This window comes from Bubalus kerabau, chromosome 1 (genome assembly GCF_029407905.1).
Source record: "Bubalus kerabau isolate K-KA32 ecotype Philippines breed swamp buffalo chromosome 1, PCC_UOA_SB_1v2, whole genome shotgun sequence".
In the NCBI taxonomy this organism is placed as follows: Eukaryota; Metazoa; Chordata; class Mammalia; order Artiodactyla; family Bovidae; genus Bubalus; species Bubalus kerabau.
This window is the reverse complement of record NC_073624.1, coordinates 78343058-78367712: the sequence shown is the minus strand read 5'-3', so window position 1 is coordinate 78367712 and position 24655 is coordinate 78343058. Positions and strand designations below refer to the sequence as shown.

The 24655-nt window shown below is 38.1% G+C and overlaps 1 protein-coding gene across 2 annotated transcripts; it reads right to left on the bottom strand.

Annotated features, from left to right (window-relative positions):
• Window positions 1-440: 440 nt before the first annotated feature.
• On the bottom strand, window positions 441-24649 carry YEATS4 (YEATS domain containing 4). 2 transcript variants are annotated; one of them, XM_055580274.1, is made up of 7 exons: window positions 24376-24647; window positions 20818-20937; window positions 18406-18472; window positions 18209-18303; window positions 13751-13843; window positions 13575-13662; window positions 441-1093 (listed from the first exon to the last, which is right to left on the bottom strand). In XM_055580274.1, exons 1-7 carry the CDS (start codon window positions 24424-24426, stop codon window positions 924-926), a joined length of 684 nt encoding a protein of 227 aa, XP_055436249.1. In that variant the 5' UTR covers window positions 24427-24647; the 3' UTR covers window positions 441-923. The 2 variants fall into 2 exon arrangements, with proteins under 2 accessions (XP_055436249.1, XP_055436250.1); XM_055580275.1 differs by lacking the exon at window positions 441-1093 and adding an exon at window positions 6340-6425 and having other exon boundaries at window positions 24376-24649.
• Window positions 24650-24655: the final 6 nt, after the last annotated feature.

Below are 24655 nucleotides of genomic sequence, written 5' to 3'. Positions count from 1 at the left end.
TAAGACTCTGTGCTTCCAGTGTAGGGGCCTTGGGTTTGATCCGCGGTCAGGAAACTAGATCCCTTATGCTAAAACTAAGACCCAGCATAGTCAGGGGAAAAAAGAAAAAAAAGTAGAGGACTCACCATGTGGATTTGAACAAGACAGTCTGAGGGAGAAGGTAGAGAAATCAGGGGTAGTGTACAAAATTGTTGCATAGATGCATCCTGTGTGTCTTTGGAACATGCACAAGGGATTGAATATTGTTCTATGTGAAAACTAATGACACTGCGGTAGTTAGGCCGAACAATACTTCAGATATGATCTTGGCCATCTGAGAGCTTTGGTATGTTACAATGACTGCAAATCAGAGATACATGGTCACAACACTATGGAGATACATTAATCGTAATGAGAGTTCCACGGGATTCAAGACAAAGAAACCCATCAAGAGGCGGAAATAGCATACGCAGACTACATTTATTCAGTGCTTACTGGACACCGGGCACATCAGATACAAAAGAGCTCGGATGGGGGAGGTAAAAATTTAATATACACATTAATTTTATGACTAATTCTAACTACTAGGGGAAGTACAAAATTTGTATAAGTTATACTTTATAATGAAATTTCAATACCTGTCAAAAGGATAAGCTATACATACAATGCAATAAAAATGTTTTAAAATTGTGCTTAACATCACAGAACTACTCCAAAGTGGGTTGGTAAAATACCTATACACCATTCATTCTTATTACACATATATTTCACATTAAAGATTGCTGGTAAATTACAAATACTTTGACCCCATTGCTGAAAAATCTATGGTCGACAACTAGATACAAACTTCCTCTTAGAAACACTGTAGCATCTGTAGTAGATCTCTCCTTTAAAGCCCACCTTATTTTCCGCTTAGCTTACTATCAAGTTGTCTTCAGAACTGTTTATATTTCTTTTGTCTGATCATCTTCTTCCAGTTTCCTGATTTCATTTTTTAAACAATTTATGGTTTCACGACTTGCTTTTAATCTCTCTTTAAGCTCTGCAATTTCAAAGCTTGTTTTTTTTTTTGCAGCTTCTAATTTTTCTCTGGTTTTCACTTCAAGTTCTGCAACTAAAGAAAACAGACTGTTACTAATTTATTGCATTTTTCTCATATGTCTGAGATATGTCACAGAGTAATAAACGTGACATTCCGTTAGGTCAGTGTTTCCATGATGAAATGCAAACAACTTAAGATATGTAACTTTAAACACAGGAAGGTGGGTGAGAAAGTCTGAACTCTCAAGAGAGGATCTAAGATGTTTTCTATCACAAAGAATAAAATTCGGGCCACTAGTATTTTAATTCACACTTAAGATTTTAAGACATAATGTCCTTGTTTTTCTCTATTTACATATTAATCTGGAAATTAGGGAGTATATAGTCCAACAGACTTCCAACTAATAAAACTGCACTAAAAAGAGGATTCTTAAATTTATGTGTAGGTAAAAGTTACATAAACAAAATCACACTGGTAAACCTGTATCTTTTTTCAAAACAGAGTAGAAACTATCTAGGCTTGAATTCTAGCTCTACTAGTTGTGCCACTCTGAATAAGCTATTGTTTTAATCTCCATGCTCATTTCCTCATTTCTAAAATACAGATTATAATTGCAAACACCTGTGATATTTGCTTAAAAGATTTAAAATGAATATCATTTGGCACATAAAAAAACATATTAAGTACTATTATGACAGAGGAACATTAAATATTTAAAACATTCTAGCTGGCTATGTAACAAATAACTAAAGAAAAATATCATTACTGCAAAATAGACTATATTTATTTAAATATTCCACTTGGATAGTGTAGTACCATGTTTTATAGAGAAAAAAATGTCTACTATTACCCAACATTTCCACCTTGTAGACATTTCAGGTAATTGCTGCTGATGACTGTTAAGGCACAGTTGTACTTTTGTTAATGTAAAATGATCACTAGTTGGAAGCAGCATGGATTGAAGGAAAAAAAACTAAAACCCTTTAAAATCAGAAAGACTTGAGTTCAAATACACCTTTGGTCCCTTACTAGCTGAATGTTGATATCTCTCTCACTTAATTTCTTCTTTCTATATAATATAGTTAAAACTTTGTATTTCACAGAGGATTTAGGATTAAGTAATACATGTAAAAAGCATCCAGCATGTTAAAACACATAATGTGTTCTTATTTTGCCCACTGCTGGTGACTTTCTTTTTGTGATACATTTTGTAACAGAGCTAAACTTTAACATTCCCAAAACAATCCACATTTTTCTTTGTAATTTTCCATTGCTTTTATTTTTAAAATTATTTTTGAAAACAGGTAGTACATACACCCGATACAAAATTAAAAGGCGGAAAATCATGTGATAAATTCCTGTAAATAGTAATTGGTAGGTTGAAGAATAACTGTGCTTGTAATTTTGGAAGAATGCCAAGTGACTCTTAGAGGTTCTATTATTAATTTATAATCTCATTAGCATAGTATGTCTGTTCCCCTACTGCATCAACTTTTTGGTCTTAAATAATCTGGAAGGTTAAAAATTGTATTTCAAAATAGTTTTAATTTGCACTTCTATTACTTCTGAGATTGATAATCTTTTAATATGGTTAGGGGATATTTCTCCCTTTCTTTCTATGAATTGCCTATTTATCGTTTCCCTTGACTGGCCCCTGCCTTTTAAAAAACTGAGGTATAATTGACATACAACATATGAGTTTCAGGTGTACAACATATGAGTCAATATTTGTATATATTGCATAATGATTATCACAGTAAGTCTGAAGTTAACATCTGTTACCATATATACAAAAAAAATCTTGACGACCCAGATAATCATGATGGTGACTCACCTAGAACCAGACATCCTGGAATGTGAAGTCAAGTGGGCCTTAGAAAGCATGAACAAAGCTAGTGGAGATGATGGAATTCCAGTGGAACTATTTCAAATCCTGAAAGATGATGCTGTGAAAGTGCTGCACTCAATATGCCAGCAAATTTGGAAAACTCAGCAGTGGCCACAGGACTGGTAAAGGTCAGCTTTCATTCCAATCCCAAAGAAAGGCAATGCCAAAGAATGCTCATTGCACTCATCTCACACACTAGTAAAGTAATGCTCAAAATTCTCCAAGCCAGGCTTCAGCAATACATGAACCGTAAACTTCCAGATGTTCAAGCTGGTTTTAGAAAAGGCAAAGGTACCAGAGATCAAACTGCCAACATCTGCTGGATCATCGAAAAAGCAAGAGTTCCAGTTTTAAAAACATCTATTCTGCTTTTTTCTCCTTTGACCTTGTGGATCACAATAAACTGTGGAAAATTCTGAAAGAGATGGGAATACCAGACCACCTGACCTGCAGCTTGAGAAACCTATACGCAGGTCAGGAAGCAACAGTTAGAACTGGACATGGAACAACAGACTGGTTCCAAACAGAAAAAGGAGTACGTCAAGGCTGTATATTGTCACCCTGCTTATTTAACTTCTAATGCAGAGTACATCATGAGAAATGCTGGGCTGGAAGAAGCACAAGCTGGAATCAAGACTGTTGGGAGAATTATCGATAACCTCAGATATGCAGATGACATCACCCTTATGGCAGAAAGTGAAGATGAACTAAAGAGCCTCTTGATGAAAGTGAAAGAGGAGAGTGAAAAAGTTGGCTTAAAGCTCAACATTCAGAAAACTAAGATCATGGCATCTGGTCTATCACTTCATGGCAAATAGATGGGGAAACAGTGGAAACAGTGGCTGACTTTATTTTTTTGGGCTCCAAAATCACTGCAGATAGTGGTTGCAGCCATGAAATTAAAAGACGCTTACTCCTTGGAAGAAAAGCTATGATCAACCTAGACAGCATATTGAAAAGCAGAGACATTACTTTGCCAACAAAGGTCCGTCTAGTCAAGGCTATGGTTTTTCCAGTGGTCATGTTTGGATGTGAGAGTTGGACTATAAAGAAAGCTGAGCACAGAAGAATTGATGCTTTTGAACTGTTGGTGTTGGAGAAGACTCTTGAGAGTCCCTTGGACTGCAAGGAGATCCAACCAGTCCATTCTAAAGGAGATCAGTCCTGGGTGTTCATTGGAAGGACTGATGTTGAAGATGAAACTCCAACACTTTGGCCACCTGATGCACAGAAATGACTCATTTGAAAAGACCCTGATGCTGGGAAAGATTGAGGGCAGAAGGAGAAGGGGAAGACAGAGGAACAGATGGCTGGATGGCATCACCGACTCAGTTGACATGGGTTTGGGTGGACTCTGGGAGTTGATGATGGACAGGGAGGCCTGGCGTGCTGCAGTTCATGGGGTCTCAGGGAGTCAGACACGACTGAGCGACTGAACTGAACTGAACCATATATAGTTATGAATTTTTTTCTTGTAAGGAGAAATTTTAAAATCTACTCTCAGCAACTCTCAAACATGCAATATAATATTATTAACTATAGTCACTATCCTGTAAATCATATCACCTCTTATTTATAACTAGAAGTTTGCACCTTTTTGGCCACGCCCCCCACAACCCCAATCTCTGGCAACCACTAATCTGTTCTCTGTTATTTTTGAGCTTTTGTTTTTAAGAGTCTACATATAAATAAAATTACACTGTATTTGTTTTTCTCTGATTCATTTCACTAAGCATAATGCCCTTGAGGTCATCCATGTTGATGCAAATGGAAAGATTTCTTCTTTTTAATGGCTGAATATTATTCCATTATGTTTGTGTGTACATGTGTATATATGTATGTATGTATGTATGTGTGTGTGTATAAAAAACACTTCTTTATCCAGTCGTCTATTGATGGACACTACGTTGTTTTCATCTTGGTTATTGTAAATAATGCTGTAATGAACCGGAGAAGGCAATGTCAACCCACTCCAGTACTCTTGCCTGGAGAATCCCACGGACCTAGAAGCCTGGTGGGCTGCAGTCCATGGGGTCGCTAGGAGTCAGACATGACTGAGCGACTTCACTTTCACTTTTCACTTTCATGCATTGGAGAAGGAAATGGCAACCCACTCCAGTATTCTTGCCTGGAGAATCCCAAGGACAGGGGAGCATGGTGGGGTGCTATCTCTGGGGTCACACAGAGTCAGACACAACTGCAGTGACTTAGCAGCAGCAGCAGCTGTAACAAAAATGGGGTGTATATATCTTTGCAAGTTAGTGTTTTTGTTTTCCTTCAGAGCCATATCCAGGAGTGGAATTGATGGATCATATGGTAGTTCTACTTTTATTGTTTTGAGGACCCTCCACACTGTTTTCCATAGTGGCTACACCAGTCAACATTGAGTAAGGGTTTTCTTTTCTTCACATCCTTGCCAACACTTGTTATTTCTAGTCTTCTTGATATCAGCCATTCTGCTGCTGCTGCTACGTCATTTTAGTCATGTTCAACTCTGTGCAACCCCATAGACGGCAGCCCACCAGGCTCCCCCGTCCCTGGGATTCTCCAGGCAAGAACACTGGAATGGGTTGCCATTTCCTTCTCCAATGCATGAAAGTGAAAAGTGAAAGTGAAGTCGCTCAGTCATGTCTGACTCTTCATGACCCCATGGACTGCAACCTACCAGGCTCCTCCATCCATGGATTTTCCAGGCAAGAGTACTGGAGTGGGGTGCCAGTGCCTTCTCCGATCAGCCATTCTAACAGACATCAAATAATACTTTGTGGTTTTGATTTGCATTTCCCGGATGATAAGTGATATTGAACGTATTTTTGATATCTGTTGGCCATCTGCATGTCTTCTTTGAAAAAATATCTATTTAGCTCTTCTGTCCAGTTTTAATTGAATTGTATGCTTTGTTTGGCCATTGAGCTGTATGAGTTCTGTATATATTTTGGAAATTAACTCTTTATCAGATACACGATTTGCAAATATTTTCTCCCATTCAGTAGGTTTCCTTTTAATTTTGTTGATGGTTTCTTTTGCTCTGAAGCTTTTTAATTACTGGTTATTGGCCTTTTAAAATGATATGCAGGAGCTCTTTATATACAAAAGAAACAAGTCATCTATGATAGAAGTACCGTATTTCTTTTCATGGTTTGTCTTTAGACTTGGTTGACAATGCAGAGATTTTTACCCCCTTGCTCCCCTACTCTCTTCATATCAATTAAAAGACATACACAGAGTGAAAGCAAGCTTCCCTGGTGGCTCAATGGGTAAAGGCTCTGTCTGCAATGCAGCAGATGCAAGACAGGTAGGTTCAATCCCTGGACTGGGAAGATCCCTTCGAGAAGGAAATGGCAATCCACTCCAATATTCTTGCCTGTGAAATCCCATGGACTTCTGATCTTCCCTGGTGGCTCAGACGGCAAAGAATCTGCCTGCAATGAGGGAGACCTGGGTTCTATCCCTGTGTTGGGAAGATCCTCTGGAGGAGGGCATGGCAACTCACTCCAGTATTCCTGTCCAGAGAACCTGTGTGGACAGAAAAACCTGGTGGGCTAGTCCATGGGGTTGCAAAGAATCAGACACAACTGAAGTGACTGAGCACATACATGGATTTCCAGAGAAGCCTGGCGGGCCACAGTCCACGGAGCCACGAAGAGTTGGACACAACCAAGCGACTAAACAACAGCAGAGTGAAAGGCACATTGACAGAGGCTGGGACACAGACATAGGAAATAGACAAGAAAGAAAAATGCATTACAGTGTCATGAGGTAGTTAGGGAACTATAAAGCAGACAGGATTCATAACAAGGGGAAAGAGTACGTGTGTGTGTGTGTGTGTGTGTGTGTGTATATATATATATCAAGGAATGTTTATTGGCAGAAGTAAAATCTGAACTGAGTTTTAAAGAATAAGATAGGAATTAGATGAAGTGGGACACAGCAGGCTTTGGAGACAGTACAGAAAGATTTGGGAAACAACAAGGACTTTATGACTGTAACAGGTAGTTTTAAATCTAGTCAGGAAGACTTAATTTAACTCATCTGTTAGAGGACAGCATTCATTGTAGATATAGATCTTTGTTCTTTGATTTAGTCACCATACTGTATTTCTGACAAATCATAAAACTGCCAAGGGTACCATATATTGGAGAAATGGGTTAATTAATGAGGAGATCCTAGAAGAAAACATTTAAAAACTTGTTTTAGCCTGTTCTAGTTTTCTGCTTCCTATATATTAAATGTTAACACATACATTTAAGATATATATATGCATATGCATGTCCGTGTGTGTATGTATGTATGTACACATGTGTATGTATGTATGTACGTGTGTGTGTGTTCAGTCGTGTCTGACTCTTTGAAATTCCATGGGCTATAGCATATATAAATATATATAAAATTTCTATTTTAAATGATGCCTCAATTTACAGTAAACTAATCCAAAGAAGAATTATTAGTTTTGCAAAGCAAATATAACGCACTGGTTAGAAGCACAGGCTTTTTACAAAGAGAAACAACTTATTGGTTAAGAGCACAGACTCTGTGTGGGTTTAAATCCTGGCTCTGCTGAGTGATTTGGGGCAAGATCAAAACTCTCTACGCAAAATGCGGTTAACAGTAGTACCTCCCTCTGATGGCTATCAAGGGAATTCCTAAGGTCTTCCCTTGTGGCTCAGCTGGTAAAGAATCTACCTGCAATGCAGGAGACCTGGGTTCAATCCCTTGGTTGGGAAGATCCCCTGGAGAAGGGAAAGGCTACCCACTCCATTATTCTGGCCTGGAGAATTGCATGGACTGTATAGTCCATGAGGTTGCAAAGAGTCAGACATGACTGAGCAACTTTCACTTCACTTTAGAAATGTAAAGCACTTATCTAGTACATGTAAGCTCTATTAAGTATACAATATCAGTTTAGTTATTCCTTGTAGAAGCAACTTCTATTAAAAGCTAGACCATTAGTGCTTAAGTCAATTTCTGCATATTTACCAGTATAAATATCTTTATAAACTTTTAATGTGCTTTATAATGAGCAACCTCTATCCTATTACTCTTATCTACAATATTACAATGCTTTTAGACCCTAAGTTCTGAGGACTGCCTAGGAGACTGGGCTGTACCACTAACTCATATTAATTGGGCAAGTTTCTTACCAATGTGTGCCTCAGTTTCCTTTTCTAAATGGATTACCTAAAAAAGTTATTATAGATATAAATGAGCTTGTACATGTACAGATTAGAAAAGTACAAATGGTAAGTACTCAACAAATCTAATATTATTACCAAATATTGAGTATAATGTTCTCAAACTGGTAAAAGTGCATCTATCTTTTTTTACACCTTTGATTAATATTCCCAAATTGCTTTCCTAAAAGGCCTATTCACATAAACAATTCATGAGAACAGTGTTCACCACATCCTTACTAGGTACAACTATGAAAGATTTCTTTTGCATATTTGATACAAATATAGCCATCCATTATTACTGGTTTGCATTTTAAAAATTACTAGCAGGGTCAAATATTTTACTTTTTTTTACTAACCATCTTTCTTCTGTCTGTCCACTCCAGGGTCCATTTATCAACTGAAGTTTAAAACTATATTCTATTTTTTTTATTTTAGAGTGTTACAGCTTTTAATCCTTTGTCATATTTCCCAAAAATCTATTTTTTGTTCTTTTGCCCTTTTGAAATGCATAAGTTACATATCTTTTGCAAAAAAATCTTTTTGTCTTTCAATGTAATTTCTTCTAACACTTCAAATTTACAAAGTCTTCCCTAGCCAGGATAGACAGTCATTTCTCTAATTTTTTAAACAGGTTAATTGATATAAAAAAAATTTAGGGACTTCCTTGGTTGTCCAATTGTTAAGACTCTGCACTTCCAATACAAGGGGCACGGGTGTGATCCTTGCTTGGCCATATGCATATGGTATGGCAAAAAAACTCAAAAAACAATTAACTACCATTAATTAAAATGGAACTGATTAAGTGCCATGAAGCAATGATCTAAATTAAGTTTTCTTCTCAAAAGTTATCAACTGTGCCAATACCATTTACAGAATTATGTTTTTATTCCTTATAGATTTGATGCTATTAAGAAAATAACCTCAAGATAGGTGAAAAGACAGCCTTCAGAATGGGAGAAAATAATAGCAAATGAAGCAACTGACAAACAACTAATCTCAAAAATATACAAGCAACTCCTGCAGCTCAATTCCAGAAAAATAAATGACCCAATCAAAAAATGGGCCAAAGAACTAAATAGACATTTCTCCAAAGAAGACATACAGATGGCTAACAAACACATGAAAAGATGCTCAACATCACTCACTATCAGAGAAATGCAAATCAAAACCACAATGAGGTACTATTTCACGCATCAGAATGGCTGCGATCCAAAAGTCTACAAGTAATAAATGCTGGAGAGGGTGTGGAGAAAAGGGAACCCTCCTACACTGTTGATGGGAATGCAAACTAGTACAGCCACTATGGAGAACAGTGTGGAGATTCCTTAAAAAACTGGAAATAGAACTGCCTTATGATCCAGCAATTCCACTGCTGGGCATACACACTGAGGAAACCAGAAGGGAAAGAGACACACGTACCCCAATGTTCATCGCAGCACTGTTTATAATAGCCAGGACATGGAAGCAACCTAGATGTCCATCAGCAGATGAATGGATAAGAAAGCTGTGGTACATATACATAATGGAGTATTATTCAGCCATTAAAAAGAATTCATTTGAATCAGTTCTAATGAGGTGGATGAAACTGGAGCCTATAATACAGAGTGAAGCCAGAAAGAAAAACACCAATACACTATACTAACACATATATATGGAATTTAGAAAGATGGTAACGATAACCCTGTATGCAAGACAGCAAAAGAGACACAGATGTATAGAATACTCTTTTGGACTCTGTGGAGGAGGGCGAGGGTGGGATGATTTGGGAGAATGGCATTGAAATATGTATAATATCATATATGAAACGAATCGCCAGTCCAGGTTCGATGCAGGATACAGGATGCTTGGGGCTGGTGCACTGGGATGACCCAGAGGGATGGTACGGGGAGGGAGGTGGGAGGGGGTTTCAGGATGGGGAACACATGTACACCTGTAGCAGATTCATGTTGATGTATGGCAAAACCAATACAATATTGTAATTAGCCTCCAATTAAAATAAATAAATTTATATTTAAAAAAAAAGAAAATAACCTCAAGATAATACAAAAAATGCAGTTTACTAATAAAAACTTCCCAAGGTTGGGGCTTCCCTGGTGGCCCAGTGGTTAATTCAGCTGCTGATGCAGGGGACACATGTAGACCCCTAGTATGGGAAGAGTCCACATGCAGTGGGGCAACTAAGCACATGCTCCACAACTACTGAGGCTGTGCTCTAGAGCCTCTGCTCCCCAACAAGAGAAGCCACTGCAGTGAGAAGTCCATGCACTGCAATGAAAAGTAACCTCCACTTGCTGGAATTAGAGAAGGACTTCCTGCAGCAAAAGACCCAGTGCAGCCAAAAATAAATTTGAAACATGGACCAAGGAGTCTAACATGTGCGCGAGTCAGGGGCTCTGCACAAAAGCCAGGCGTGCGGGGAGGTGGGGGTTGGAGCGGATCGTGCCTGGGGGGTTTCAGGGCACGCCAGTTGGCGAAGCAAGCGCACAGGGTGAGCGGTGATAATGTTGGCCACCCACCCGCCTTAAAAAAATAAACTAAATAAATTAAAAAAAGAAACTTGCCAAGGTTATAAAGCTCCACATATAAGCTTTAATATAGCAAAAGTAGTTTGTGGAAAAGTCTTTTTATAAAACACATTTGTTTTTACCGTTACACACATATGAATTAACGATATTAGTCTTGTTGAAAACACAGAAATGCAGGCACTTGAATTTTAAAAGAGAATTTTCCTCTATGAATATGAAATGGGAGAAAGATTTATAATGAAGAGAAAATGACCATTAACAAATTAAAACAGCATATTACTGTGCTTTTTACCTTTTCAAAGTGATCATATACATTTCTGTTTTATGTTCACAACAAAGTAGGCCATATTTTCAGATGTAGAAAATGAAGCATGAATCCTTTTAATGAGTGTGATTTGAAATTTTAAACGACTACCAAGTGGCAATTTTAATTAGTATTCAGATCACTTAACTCCCAGTCATGGGTTTCATGAAAACACAAACAAAACACTACTATAATCATTAATGGTTAAACAGCAATCTCTTTCTCCAGCAGGGTATTTTCATCCCCTCACTCTTTTCTTTTACTGAATCACTTCTTTCAGCCTACACTTACTGGTCTACTTACTGGTCTACTTTCCCCGGAAAACACTGGCCTCTGGACCCCAAATCCTGCTTTTCCTACTGCTTCAAGAGCTACTTTCCCTTTACAGGTCAAACTCCAAGACAGGCTTATCCATAGCACCTGTCTCCAGTGTCTCATCTCATTCTCTCTGGATCCACTTCAACTGATGTTTTGTCCTTACCATTCTCCTTCAACTGCCCCACTGAGGTCACCAAGGAATTTCACGTTACTATCACCTATTTCTTGGCTCTTATCTTACTTGCTCTATAAGAGGTACACAGCTAACGACTATTTCCTGATGAACCTTCTTCACTTGGCTCTAGGGTACTATGTGCACCTAGCTTTACTCTCTCCACACCCATGTTTATCTTTTTTTTTTTTTTTTTAAACTAATTTCCTTAGCCGGTCATCTCCTTAATCTCTAAATTTTGGGAAAGCCTAGGGCTCAGTCCTTGAACCTCTGTTTATCTTCACTTACTCTACTGATGATACCATATGGCCTCACAATTTATAAATCCATCTATATGCCCAGACCCTTCCTTGAATACCAGACTTTGAGTACAATTCCCTTCTCAACATCTCCACTTACATGTCTTACAGGCATTTCACACCCATCATGTCCAAACTTTACTCCTAATCTTTCCCCTCAAAGCTGCCCCTCCCAGACTTCCTATCTCTATGAAAAGCGACAATAATTGTTTGTTTGTTTCCTTGTTCGGGCTCCAAACCTTAAGAGTCATGCTTTGTATTAACACACCTCCTACTCTCACATCTTACTAAACCATCAGCAATCCTATTGTACCTATCTTTAAAACAGAACCTCCATTGCTGTCCCATTGGTACTACTCACAACTCTATCACATCTGGACAACTGCAACAACCTCCTAACTACTCTGCTTCTACACTTTCTGGTTTATAGTCTGCTCTCAATATAGCAACCAGGGCGATTGATCTTTTGAAAATGTTACTCTTATAAGTCACTCTGCTGCTCAAAACCCACAAAAAAACTTCACATCTCCTTCAGTTTAAAAATCTAAAGTCCTTATAGTTACCCGTAAGACCCTGTTTGACCTGGTCCTCTATTAACTTCTTACTTGTTTGGCCTTGTCTCCCACTCCGTGTTCCCTCTACTTCAGTCACACTGGCCTTTCTGTTGTTCCTCGGATACATCAAGCTTGTTCTTACCTCAGGGCTCCTGCCCTTGCTGCCCCTCTACACATAACGTTCCTCCCTCATGCAGCTGCATGGCTCATTTCCCCACTCCTTTTGGTATCTGCTTGAACGCCACAATTTCAGGAAGCATTCTCTGACCTGATATTTAAAAGTCTAACAATCTCCTTGCACCAGAAGCACTCCCTCACCTGCTCTAGGTTTCTCCATGCCATCCAATCACTACCTAACATTTTATTGTTCTATTTATTGGATATTTCTCTTCCTTCCACTAGAATGTAAGCTCCATGAGGACAGGGCTTTTGTCTGCTTTAGACACTGCTTTATCTTCCGAACCTAGAACAATGCTTGGCATGGTACAGATGTTCAATATATATTGTAAGCAAATAAATGAAAGATCAAAGGAACAACTGAATAAATGGTGACATAAATGTCAACATGGGGTTGGTAAATAGGTTTCATCTTGAATGACAAATGCAAATGATTGATACAGCTGCATGAAATGTTGTGTAGAGAGACAGAGACGCTAACCACAGTACACTAAAGTATAATGTTCTGCAAGGTTCTTCACACCAATCGTTAGCAAAGACTAGTACACACAGAAAATGATTGAGTGATAGGTTAAGCGAGATTAATGACAAGCTACACTTAAATGGAATTAGTGAATAAAAGACAAACAGTATTTCAGAGTGTGTGAGCAGCTGTCTTTTACCTTTTGGAAAGTTGGCCTATTCTGAAAACTATTTAAAAGCATCCTTCTTATTTGTTCTTTGGTAATACACATTTTGTTTCCTAACTCCTAAAAATTTTACCTATACATAATAAAAAATTTAATAGTCACTTATCATACAATCCTTTCACCATCACTGAATACATTATTCAGTTCAGTTCAGTCGCTCAGTCGTGTCCGACTCTTTGCGACCCCATGAACTGCAGCACGCCAGGCCTCCCTGCCCATCACCAACTCCCGGAGTTCACTCAAACTCACGTCCATCGAATCGGTGATGCCATCCAGCCATCTCATTCTCTGTCATCCCCTTCTCCTCCTGCCCCTGATCCCTCCCAGAATCAGAGTCTTTTCTAATGAGTCAACTCTTCATGTGAGGTGGCCAAAGTACTGGAGTTTCAGCTTTAGCATCATTCCTTCCAAAGTATTATTACTCAGGATTATTTATAAACTCATGGCACTTACATTCTGTTTCATGCTTATAGGCTCCTAAGGTAAGCTGACGAGATGTTGTCAATAATTGTTGCATCATTGCTGTTGGGTCTTGAAATATCTAATGGGATAGAATGGAGAAAAAAGCCCTGTAACTTCAAAATCTACAAACTGAAAATGCTTTAAAAACTCTCATTATAAAATCTTACCATTTCATCATAAAACTCTGAAACCACTGTTTTTTTCCCCAGCATTGCATTGGTGTCTGACTGAAACAGCTTTAATAAATGATACAGTGTTACCTGTGAAATAAAAACAGATACAACATCCGTGGATGGTTTTTATCATCATGTGAGATTATCATTTCTCTAACTGATTTACAGTTACAGAAATAACTACTAAAGTAAAGCAGTAAACTTATCAAATTCAGGATCTTGTCAGAACTACAACTTACAATGGCAGATCATCCGAACTCTGACTGTACTTTTATTTTCCTATTAGGTATTAACATCTATCCACATCTATTCAATATGTATGCTACAAAGAGGATAAGTAAAGACTGGCTACAAACCATTCCAGAGAGTGACTATATATAAAAACAATACAAGATACGGCTATGCAAATTAAATTGGGAAATCACTAAGACAAAAAGTCTTTTACTTACACAAATGAAATTTGCTTAACTGTGACAGATAAAGTTTACAAATTCACTGTGAGGAAAAAAGATTTGATTTCAAAAGGAATGATCAATACTAAAATACTCAAGTTTTAGAGGACAAGTTAATTTCTCTGGTAGAATATTAATAATAAGATTATAACATAAGTAGCATAATAAACGAAAAGTTAGCCACTGATAATTCACTTCGGCAAGAGCAACCTCTCTTCAAAATACTTGGAAACATATAAGACATCAATGGAAAAGCTTTGTAGCACAATGTATGATTATTTGAACAAAACAGATTCTAGCAGGTAAAACATCAAGGGTTCATGTTGAAGTTGGAGAAGTAACTGAGAGGACTTGAAGAATTTTCCAAAAAAGTCACCTAAAATCATCATAAAAAGCAGGCATCATATTTAAAGCAGATAACTTGACAAATTTCTAGGATGACAGAAAGCAGATGAGACTACACCAATAGATAAACCATAATGGGGAAATCATAACCTAAAAACTTAGGAAAGAAAACTACATCAGAGATGAGAGACAGTGGCCCCAGTGGAGCCCAAAAGAGACTGGAAGCTCAAAGACGGCAGGTGTAGAAATCAAGAATGCTTTGGCTGGCTGGGTTGGTTAATCTTCCTTCTTCTCCTTTTACTCACAGACAAGAGAGCATATCCTCCTGTTGATCCTAGAATTCTTCACCCAATCAATCGAGTATGAAGTAAAAATAAAGATATTTTTAGAGAGCATTTACTCTGAAAATTTATTTCTTAGGTATCCTTTCTGAAGAAATTCCTCCAGCAAAATGAAAAAAGAAATATGAAGATAAAGGATCATGTGTCATCCTCAGGAGTTGAGAGGCTCTATCTAAAATGGAAAAATCCAAATTTAGGGATTTAAATACATTAGATACATGGGAGTTAATTCCTAGAGGAACTGAAAACAGTAGCTGTCGTTTTCCTGAAGAAGGCGTCAGAAATGGTGTAACTTCTATGTTATGGGGTTAAATTATATCCCCTCAAAGATAGTGAAGAATCTATACTTATCCTCAGTACCTGTGAATGTGACCATATTTGCAAACAGAATCTTTGGAGATGTAATCAAGTTAAGATGAAGTCATGGGGGGCCCTAGCCCAATATGACTGATATCCTCATAAAAAGGGAAGAGATGCAGAGATGGGGAGGGAGAGATGGCCATGTGACAGTGGAGGCAGAGACTGGAGTTATGCTGCCACAGCCAAGGAACGCCTGGGGCTACCACAAACTACAGGAGGCAAGAAAAGATCCTCCCCTAGAGGCTTTGGAGAGAGCATGGCCAACACTTTGAAACTGGACTTCTAGTCTCCAGAACCAAGAGAATAAACTGTTGTTTTCACCCATTCAGTTTGTGATACTGTTATGGCAGCCATAGGAACCTAATACAGGAAGCTTGCACATTTTATTTTTTAATCTTTTTATAAAACTATATATTATGTGTTTTATAATTTGAGCAGTATTGAAAACTACATCATAAAACTGTCCTTTCCCAGACTTATTCAGATTTTGCGAGGCATTCATGCAGATACCACGGAGAAGGCGATGGCACCCCACTCCAGTACTCTTGCCTAGAAACTCCCATGGATGGAGGAGCCTGGTAGGCTGTAGTCCATGGGGTCGCGAAGAGTCGGATACGACTGAGTGACTTCACTTTCACTTTTCACTTTCATGCATTGGAGAAGGAAATGGCAACCCACTCCGGTGTTCTTGCCTGGAGAATCCCAGGGACGGGGGAGACTGGTGGGCTGCGTCTATGGGGTCACACAGAGTCGGACACGACTGAAGCAACTTAGCAGTATGCAGATACAGACAATGAAAAATTTCAAGACATATGTCTCTAATTTACACTGATGCTTGAAGATTCTTAGAGCAATGAAAATGCCTATACCTGCTGGCAATATTTCTAGGAATAAAACTCTTAATATTAGTATTTTGCTTTTACAAACAACCATTCCTTTTACATAGTTGCTTGACCTGTAATAGCTTACCAGATAATGGAAGCAAATCACAAGTTACCCATGTCTTTCTTTTATAATTTAAATAAATCTTCATATGACTTATTTTCTATAAGGGTCAACTGAAAAACTATAATAGTTTCATAACACTGAAAGAACACGAGAACAATTTGGAGTGGATAAAATTCAGGTTCATGTAGATTTACATGAAAACCTATTAATAAATTAATCACTGCAGAAGTGCAAAAGAATGTATCACCTTCCTTTCAAGTGTAGACTTTGAGAACTGTCTCATAATGAAGTTACATGATATAATGATTTCTTTCAGAGATGTATTTTCCAAGGAGGGGCAGGGAGGTGAGATGGGGGAGACAGAGGAGGCAGCAGACAGGTAAAGCAGCACATTCTCAAAATAAAATGAATTCAAAGCAACCTTACAAAATTAACAAGAATCTCAGCTCTAATAACATTAATAATTTCTCCCTCTCCCCTCTCTCAGTATCTGCCATATTCTGTGCTCTATATTCCCAAATAGACTATTTTGATCAAGGATAGGTGTAGTGTCTGATCTTTGTATCCTGCCCTCTGAGAAGTATCTTGCAAATATATTTAATAATTTTTTGCCAAACAGAATATCTGTGAAAGTATCTCAGAAAGACAAGAATGGTAGGAGATACCAAAACATTACCACATGGAAGATATTTAAATAACCATTTAGATGGCTCTTCAGGAGGAAAATAAAAACAAACTAATCTATGAATAATTATCAGGAAAAAGTTCAAGGAAGCTTAATATAAAGCAGAACTTTCTGAAAACTAGAACTTCTCCAAATCTGAACAGGATGTTTCACTTCATGATGGAAGCTGGTCTTCTTTTCTTACTATACTGGAGGGGCTGAAGGAAACTTCTATGTAGTGGTCTATGTCAACCGGTCCTAAATCTTACTGTGCATCAAAATTACCTGGGGGTGCTGGCCCCTCTCCAAACCTATGGATCACCATCCAGAGAATGGGGACTAGGTGTCTGAACTTCTAAAAAATACCTCAGGCATTTCTGGTGTAGTTAGTTAGGAACTAATTCTCTGAATCACTGGCCCAGGTACTATTCAACTCCTTTAAAAGCACACTATTTTACAAATGTAATCAGATAATTAAACTGTAAATGTTTGGTGCTGAAGGAATGAACTCAATCTATCAAGATGAAAACTGATGACGATGAATGTTAAAAGCCTGAAAGTGGAGTTAAACACTGGCCATGCAAATGTGCAATGAAATAGCCTGAGTTGTAACTCTTTGTGTTTAACAATAAAACAGGCTTAGTGGTTTTAGTCAAAAGAGTAAAGGAAAGAGTATGACATCTGAATGCAAATATACAGGTTCAAAAACTAGCTCTACCACAATTAACTGTATTTTTGAATACAACTTTATCTCTGAGCCTTAGTATTCTCATGTCTAAAAATGAGGGCTCACCAAGTTGCTGAGGGTTCAAAGTGAAAACTTTTGGGACTTTTTACATTAGCCAGCAACAATCTGAAGAGAGCAAATGATGAAAAAGTCAGTAGTTATAATAAGGAATCATGAATAAGATAAAGCTGCTAGTATTGATGACAGTATGAAAAAGTAAAAAGGCATTCTAGGGTTTTTAAAAAAACTGGACACTCCCATTTCAGAGAGTGTATGGACTCAACTTGTTTATTACTAATAACCAAAAAATACTAATGAATTTTAGACCTTTTTTTGCTGTAGTAATCATATAATTTCCATGATTTATTTCAAATAACTGTTTGTATTGTATTCCTTCTTTTTATACTTGGAAAATAAAAGATTTTTGAAAGGCACTTCATTTAAAAAAGAAAAACATTAATGCATGGCAAGATATAGCAAGACATAAACTTATATAAACTATACCTGAATAAAAAAATGTCAACATACAGCTTGTATATGTTGTCTAATGTACTATTACATTTTCACAATTACTAAAAAATCCATTTTATATCTACAAAGAGTAACATTACTCACAGGTCTTTCATTAGGATCAATGAAAAATATTTTGATGATTATTTCGAATTCACCCCATCCTGTTTCAGTAATCTCATATGGAGGCTTAGTAACAACTAAAAGAAAGAAAAAAGAAAACAATTAGGAATTTTAAATTGCTGATACAGTTTCCTAGTTCTTTTATATTTTGTATGTTATGAATCACAGAACTACTGTACCTCTTAAAGGATTGCCATAGCTTTCATGTAATTTAAATTGGATTTTCTTCACATATGCTGACATATCCTAAAATACAGAGGAATTAATTAGTTCTGCCATCTACATATAAAAATTAGGAGGGAAATACATTTGGACATATGTACTAATTTTATAGATAAGAAATGCCTAAGAAATATGAATTACAACCTGGAGGTTTTTTATTTTAAACAAAGAAAGCTTGTGCCAGATTCTTTCATAATTCATCATATATAAAAATATATATGTCTCTATTCACTTGTGTTGCAATTCTTATGTTATGTACCTTTGAGTATTGTTTGATATATCTCTGTTAACAATATTCAAAATCAATTCTGATTTTTCCATAAAAACAAATACATTTCTTCCATGTGGTAGTAGAATGCATCATTACTTCATTGTATTGCTTAATAATATTTCACTGTATGAATATATCATATTTATCCACTTATCAGTTTGGAGACATTTGGGCAATTATGAGTAATGCCACTGAATATTTACATACAAGTTTTTGTGTGGACTTTGAAAGTTTTGTCTTTTAATTTTAATACAGGATAGTATAAATGCTGAAGAAGAAACATTATCAAGCTTAGTTGGTTTCACTATTTTAATTCAGTCTTTTGGTGAAATATACCAAGAAAAGATAAACAGAAATCAAAGGTCAACTAGAATCTTCTTTGCCCTTGAAATTAAGATAACTTTGGGTGGCATCACTACTTGCTGTGCTGTATTTTGCTCAATTTCGGCTCCAGCGGCCTACATTCAACTAGTCACCTTTAAATTGTGGCTGCACTGAGTTTCTATGTGGGCGTCCCTGGTGGTGCTAGTGGTAAAGAACCTGCCTGCCAGTGCAGGAGATAAGAGATGTGGGTTCGATCCTTGTGTGGAAGATCCCCTGGAGAAGGACATGGCAACCCACTCTGGTATTCTTGCCTGAAGAATCCCACAGACAGAGGAGTCTGGACGGCTACAGTCCATAGGGCTGCAAAGAGTCGGACACGACAGAAGCAAGTCAGCATGCACGCACTGAGCTGAGTCACTATAAACTGTCCTACATGGCAGTTTAATGTGTGGCATATTTTGTTTTATTTACCTCTAAATTATTTATTACCTCTAAATTGATCATCTCTTAATTTATTAAACATGACTGAACACAGTGTGGGGTTACATGGGAAGACGACCCTTAAAACTGACACTATAAAGTTATTTTGAACAGTTACTAGCTTCCGTCACAAAATGTGCCCCTTACATGTGGTAAAAGTATTTGAAGCAGGATATCTTTATCATTATCAAGCTATGAATCTATTCTGTGGTATTTGGCACCATTTTCAACTTTTCAGAAGTTAACATCTCTTCATGACGCCTCTAAATGCTTTCTCAGATGTTTCCAGACGGTGACAAATGATTACAATGATAACATAAATTCTCACTTGCCTTATTGCTTCCACTATATTGGACCAGAAACAGCTGACATACAGAAGGGTTTTAAACAGAGGAATATTTATTCATTCAGTACCTACTGAATACCTACTATGTAGTGACTACATTCCAGGCATTAGAGATTCAGCCACAAAACCAAACTACCAGCAGCCAGATTATGTAGCAGTTTTGTCTTTCATCTTCTCTGATTATCAAATTATAACGTAAATTTGTCATTCCTGAAACATGTGATTATACACTAGGCTACCTTAAGAGGTGGTGATTAGAAGACATACTATGTATACTATGTATACAGGACAGTTCTTGTTGCCATTGTTGTTTAGTCACTAAGCTGTGTCCAGCTCTTTTGTGACCCCACAGACCATAGCCTGCCAGGTTCCTCTGTCCATGGGCTTTCCTAGGCAAGAATACTGGAGTGGGTTGCCAATTCTTTCCCAGGGAATCTTCCCGGCCCAGGGACCGAACCCACCTCCTCTGCATTAGCAGGTGAATTCTTAACCACTGAGCCAGCAGGGAAGCTCATAACTTAATTATAATCAGAAAACAGTTTTGGAAAATTGAATTCTACTAACAAGTATACAAAGATGACAGCTCTTACTTTATTCTTTCAACTTTTGGGGTAACATTTCTACAATGGGCAATTTTTTTTTACCTTTTTTTAAAAAAAAAACAACAAAAAACGTTTTATTCTGTACTGCAGTAAAGCTGATTAGCAATGCTATGACAGTTTCAGGTGAACAGTGAAAGGACTCAGCCATACATATACATGTACCCATTCTCTCTCAAACTCCCCTCCCAATAACATTCAGCAGAGTTCCATGCACTACACAGTAGGACCCTGGTTATCCTACAATGGGACAGTTTTATTATCAGTTACTATAAAATGATATTACAATTTATCTTCAAGCAAAACAAACCATAGCTTCAAAAAGGTTTTAGGAAAAAGAAATATTTACCTCATTTCTATATGGTTTTACATATACTGTCCACTGATGGGTGTGCCCATCTTCTTCTCTTTTCTTTCCAAAATATCGAGCAACATTACCATAAACTATTGGTTTAACGATAGTAACACCCTAAAAGAAAAACAATTTCAACATAAATTAACATTGTATCATTATCCAAATAAACAGAAGGAAAGCTTTGAAAGCCTGATTAAAGAAATGGCAGGTAGCCTAACAACCTAGGTTTGCATATACCATGGATTTCCCTTAAAAATTAATTCCAGACAATTAGCCTCATCTGGTCCCATCACTTCATGGGAAATAGATGGGGAAATAGTGGAAACAGTGTCAGAATTTATTTTTTTGGGCTCCAAAACCACTGCAGATGGTGACAGCAGCCATGAAATTAAAAGACGCTTACTCCTTGGAAGGAAAGTTATGACCAACCTAGATAGCATGTCTAGTCAAGGCTATGGTTTTTCCTGTGGTCATGTATGGATGTGAGAGTTGGACTGTGAAGAAGGCTGAGCGCCGAAGAATTGATGCTTTTGAACTGTGGTGTTGGAGAAGACTCTTGAGAGTCCCCTGGACTGCAAGGAGATCCAACCAGTCCATTCTGAAGGAGATCAGTCCTGGAATTTCTTTGGAAGGAATGATGCTAAAGCTGAAACTCCAGTACTTTGGCCACCTCGTGCGAAGAGTTGACTCATTGGAAAAGACTCTGATGCTGGGAGGGATTGGGGCAGGAGGAGAAGGGGACGACAGAGGATGAGATGGCTGGATGGCATCACTGACTCGATGGATGTGAGTCTGAGTGAACTCCGGGAGTTGGTGATGGACAGGGAGGCCTGGTGTGCTGCAATTCATGCGGACGCAAAGAGTTGGACATGACTGAGCGACTGAACTGAACTGAACTAAACATCATAGTAATTACAATGTTCCCACTTTGAAAACATCTATTTAATTCATATAAAGTACTTTGAGAGTTTCTATTTTTGCCTTTTTTTTTTTTTAATAAAGAAACAGAAAAGGTTCTTTATTTACAAACTTTAAAGAACAACCAGGAATTAATAGTCACTAACTTTAACTGTCATCACCTGATGGTAATGTCCTTATTAATCAGCTTACAGCAGGGTTTTCCAAAGCACAGTACAAAAATTAAAGGCAGTTTGGAAGAGAATTTTTTGGTAGAATACGGGAAGCATTTTCTTTTTATTAATTGTGCTTACTTTAATCTATATTAGAAAAACCACAACTACAACTAGCAATTCAAATCACAATTTCATGAACAGTAATGCTTAGGAAGGGACTTTAAACATTAGATTTAACAAACAAATATTACATTTGAATTCAGATAATGGCAGAGGCACTTGGAGGACTCAAGCTTGATAAACACTTGACTGATGGCAAGTCTGCTACATTTGTGCTCAGTTCTGTGATGCATGTACATGTTTCTGCGCACATCTCAGAACTGCAAAGGCAGATTCTGATGAAAAGGAGAGAGAAAAAAATTTCAGGAGAAAATGCTGAATGTTGCACATGAATTTGAGACTAACTGTTGAATAGTAGGAATGTACCTGAAGGTCAAGACCAAGATGTATCATATGTAAAAAGTGTTGGGCCAATGTAATCAACAAGTAATAAGAAGAGGAAAAGCGGTGAACAAATAGAAAAACTTTTTCTTTTGTTTTTTTTTCAAACTTGTTATTCTGTATTGTATAGCCGATTAACAATGTTGTGATAGTTTCAGGTGAATAGCAAAGGGACTCAGCCATACATACACATGTATCCATTCTCCCCCAAACTCCCCTCCCATCCAGGCTGTGAGAGTTGCACCTGCTATACAGTAGGTTGGTCATAAAGAGAAAAACTTCATTGTGACTAGGTAATCCTCAAACAAATTCAATACCTATTAGCCTAAAGTTAATTCAGAAGAAGGCAAGCAGTTTGTATGGGAATTAAAAAAAAATCACAGCAAGTGCACTTTTGCGGCACACAAAGATAGGGCCTCACGTTTAAGGACTGAATAAATAACAAAGAGCACTGACAAGGTGACTAGGTAACAGATTCCACAGCACCAGTGTTGACAGGAACTTGTTGAGTTCTTCAAATATTTAAAGGGCTTTCATTTGCCAGTGGACTTTCTACTAGGATGAAATTTATCTAAATTGGAAAAAGATGCTTACAAGATCAGGTAACAATCAGCAAGGAGAAGACACAGGTCCCTAATTTTAAGTTTTAAATGACTAACTCACATCCATTTTTGGTGGAAAAGCATTTGAGGTTTACAAGCCTAATCTCACTTCATTTTGGACTTAAAAGACTTTTAGAACCTAACATGATTACAAATTGAGAAAGCTCTGTAAGTTCTTCTCTGAAAGCCAATCTTATAATCCTCTTTTCTGTTTTCTTTTTTCCCTTATTTTTTATTATTATTTTTAAATCTTTTTATAATCCTCTTTTCTGTAGTACTTTCTTATCATTCCAAAATCTCTGGCCCCAAAGCAGAGAAAATATGTTTATGAAACTCCTGCTACTATAAATTTTACCTGGCCATCTCTTTCCCCTTCCATTTAATTTCAGTAGCTTTTGAAACTTTCAAAGAGCTCTCACGTTATAAGAAACATTAAAGCACTGTGTATGACAACTGCATATACAGCATAAATTTATGTGAACAATATGATATGGAGAAGGATTCTTAAAACCTAGAGCAACTAGATTGGTGCAAAAATTGGGTGGTTTCTTTTTGAAAAAATTTTTCTTTCTGTGGTAAATAAAAATCTGAAGGGGGTAAATACCAATGTTATATCAGGAATCAGCCGGTCGTGACATAAAAAATTAATGTTCCAGGTAACGTATTAAAGTGGGAGGGAAATCTGTCACGGTGTCAAACATCACGTCAAGCTCGATTATAACTTTAATTACAAACTAAGAAACTAACGTACTGAATGTTGCCTATGTGCCAGGCATCTTCTTTGCTTGATTAATTAGTATCCTGGCAGTAGCCTTGAGGCTTTATGAACACTACTAACTTGGGGAAGTCTTCGGGAACTTTTCTATCCGCCAGCTCTATCGTTATCACACTTGTAAATACTGGGAGTAACACTGCCTTTTTAAGGCTGCAATAGGGGCGAGAGAATCCGGTAAAGCATTCACCCACGTGCTTCTTTAGCACGGAATCGGCTGTTGTTATCCCACAATAGGTGGGTGCCCCCCGACCCCGATCTACAGGTAACCTGGGTTGGCAGCGGATGAACACCAAGCCAGGATATGCCAGCCCTCCAAGTGGCTTCGTCCTTGGCGACGACGTCCATCTCTCCCCCAGGCACCAAGGATTATGTCGATTTATTTTGGCTGGGATGGAAGGGAGGGGGTTACACCTGAAGTTGGGGCCCAATGAAACCACGATTTTCCCTTTGGGGCTCTGAGTCGCCGTCCTCCTAGAAACCCCGGTTTCAGCCTGAGGCAAGAAGGAGCGAGCGGGAACAAGCTGACCCTCCCCAGGCCGCGCTAGAAAGAGCCGGGACGAGAAAGATACTCCGTGAGGGGAGGCACCGGCCGCGCACTGACCTTCACTCTCCCGCCGGAGTCAGGCCCAAATTCGGCCATTCTCTTGAACATATTGTCTTACAGTAGAAGCCGCCGCCGCCAGGAAAAGAGACCGGGGCCGGCGGGCTCGCCGCTCCCTCAGAGACCCCACTCCTCCCGCGCGGGCCCAGGAGGAGGGTTTCTAGTCGAAGGAGGACGAGTCAGCGGGACTCCGGTCGCCTAGGAAGCGCCAACTCCTCGCCGCTGTCGGCGTCCCGGAAGCCCATTCAGCTCCGCTTTCGGTGAGGTAGGATCTGGAGTG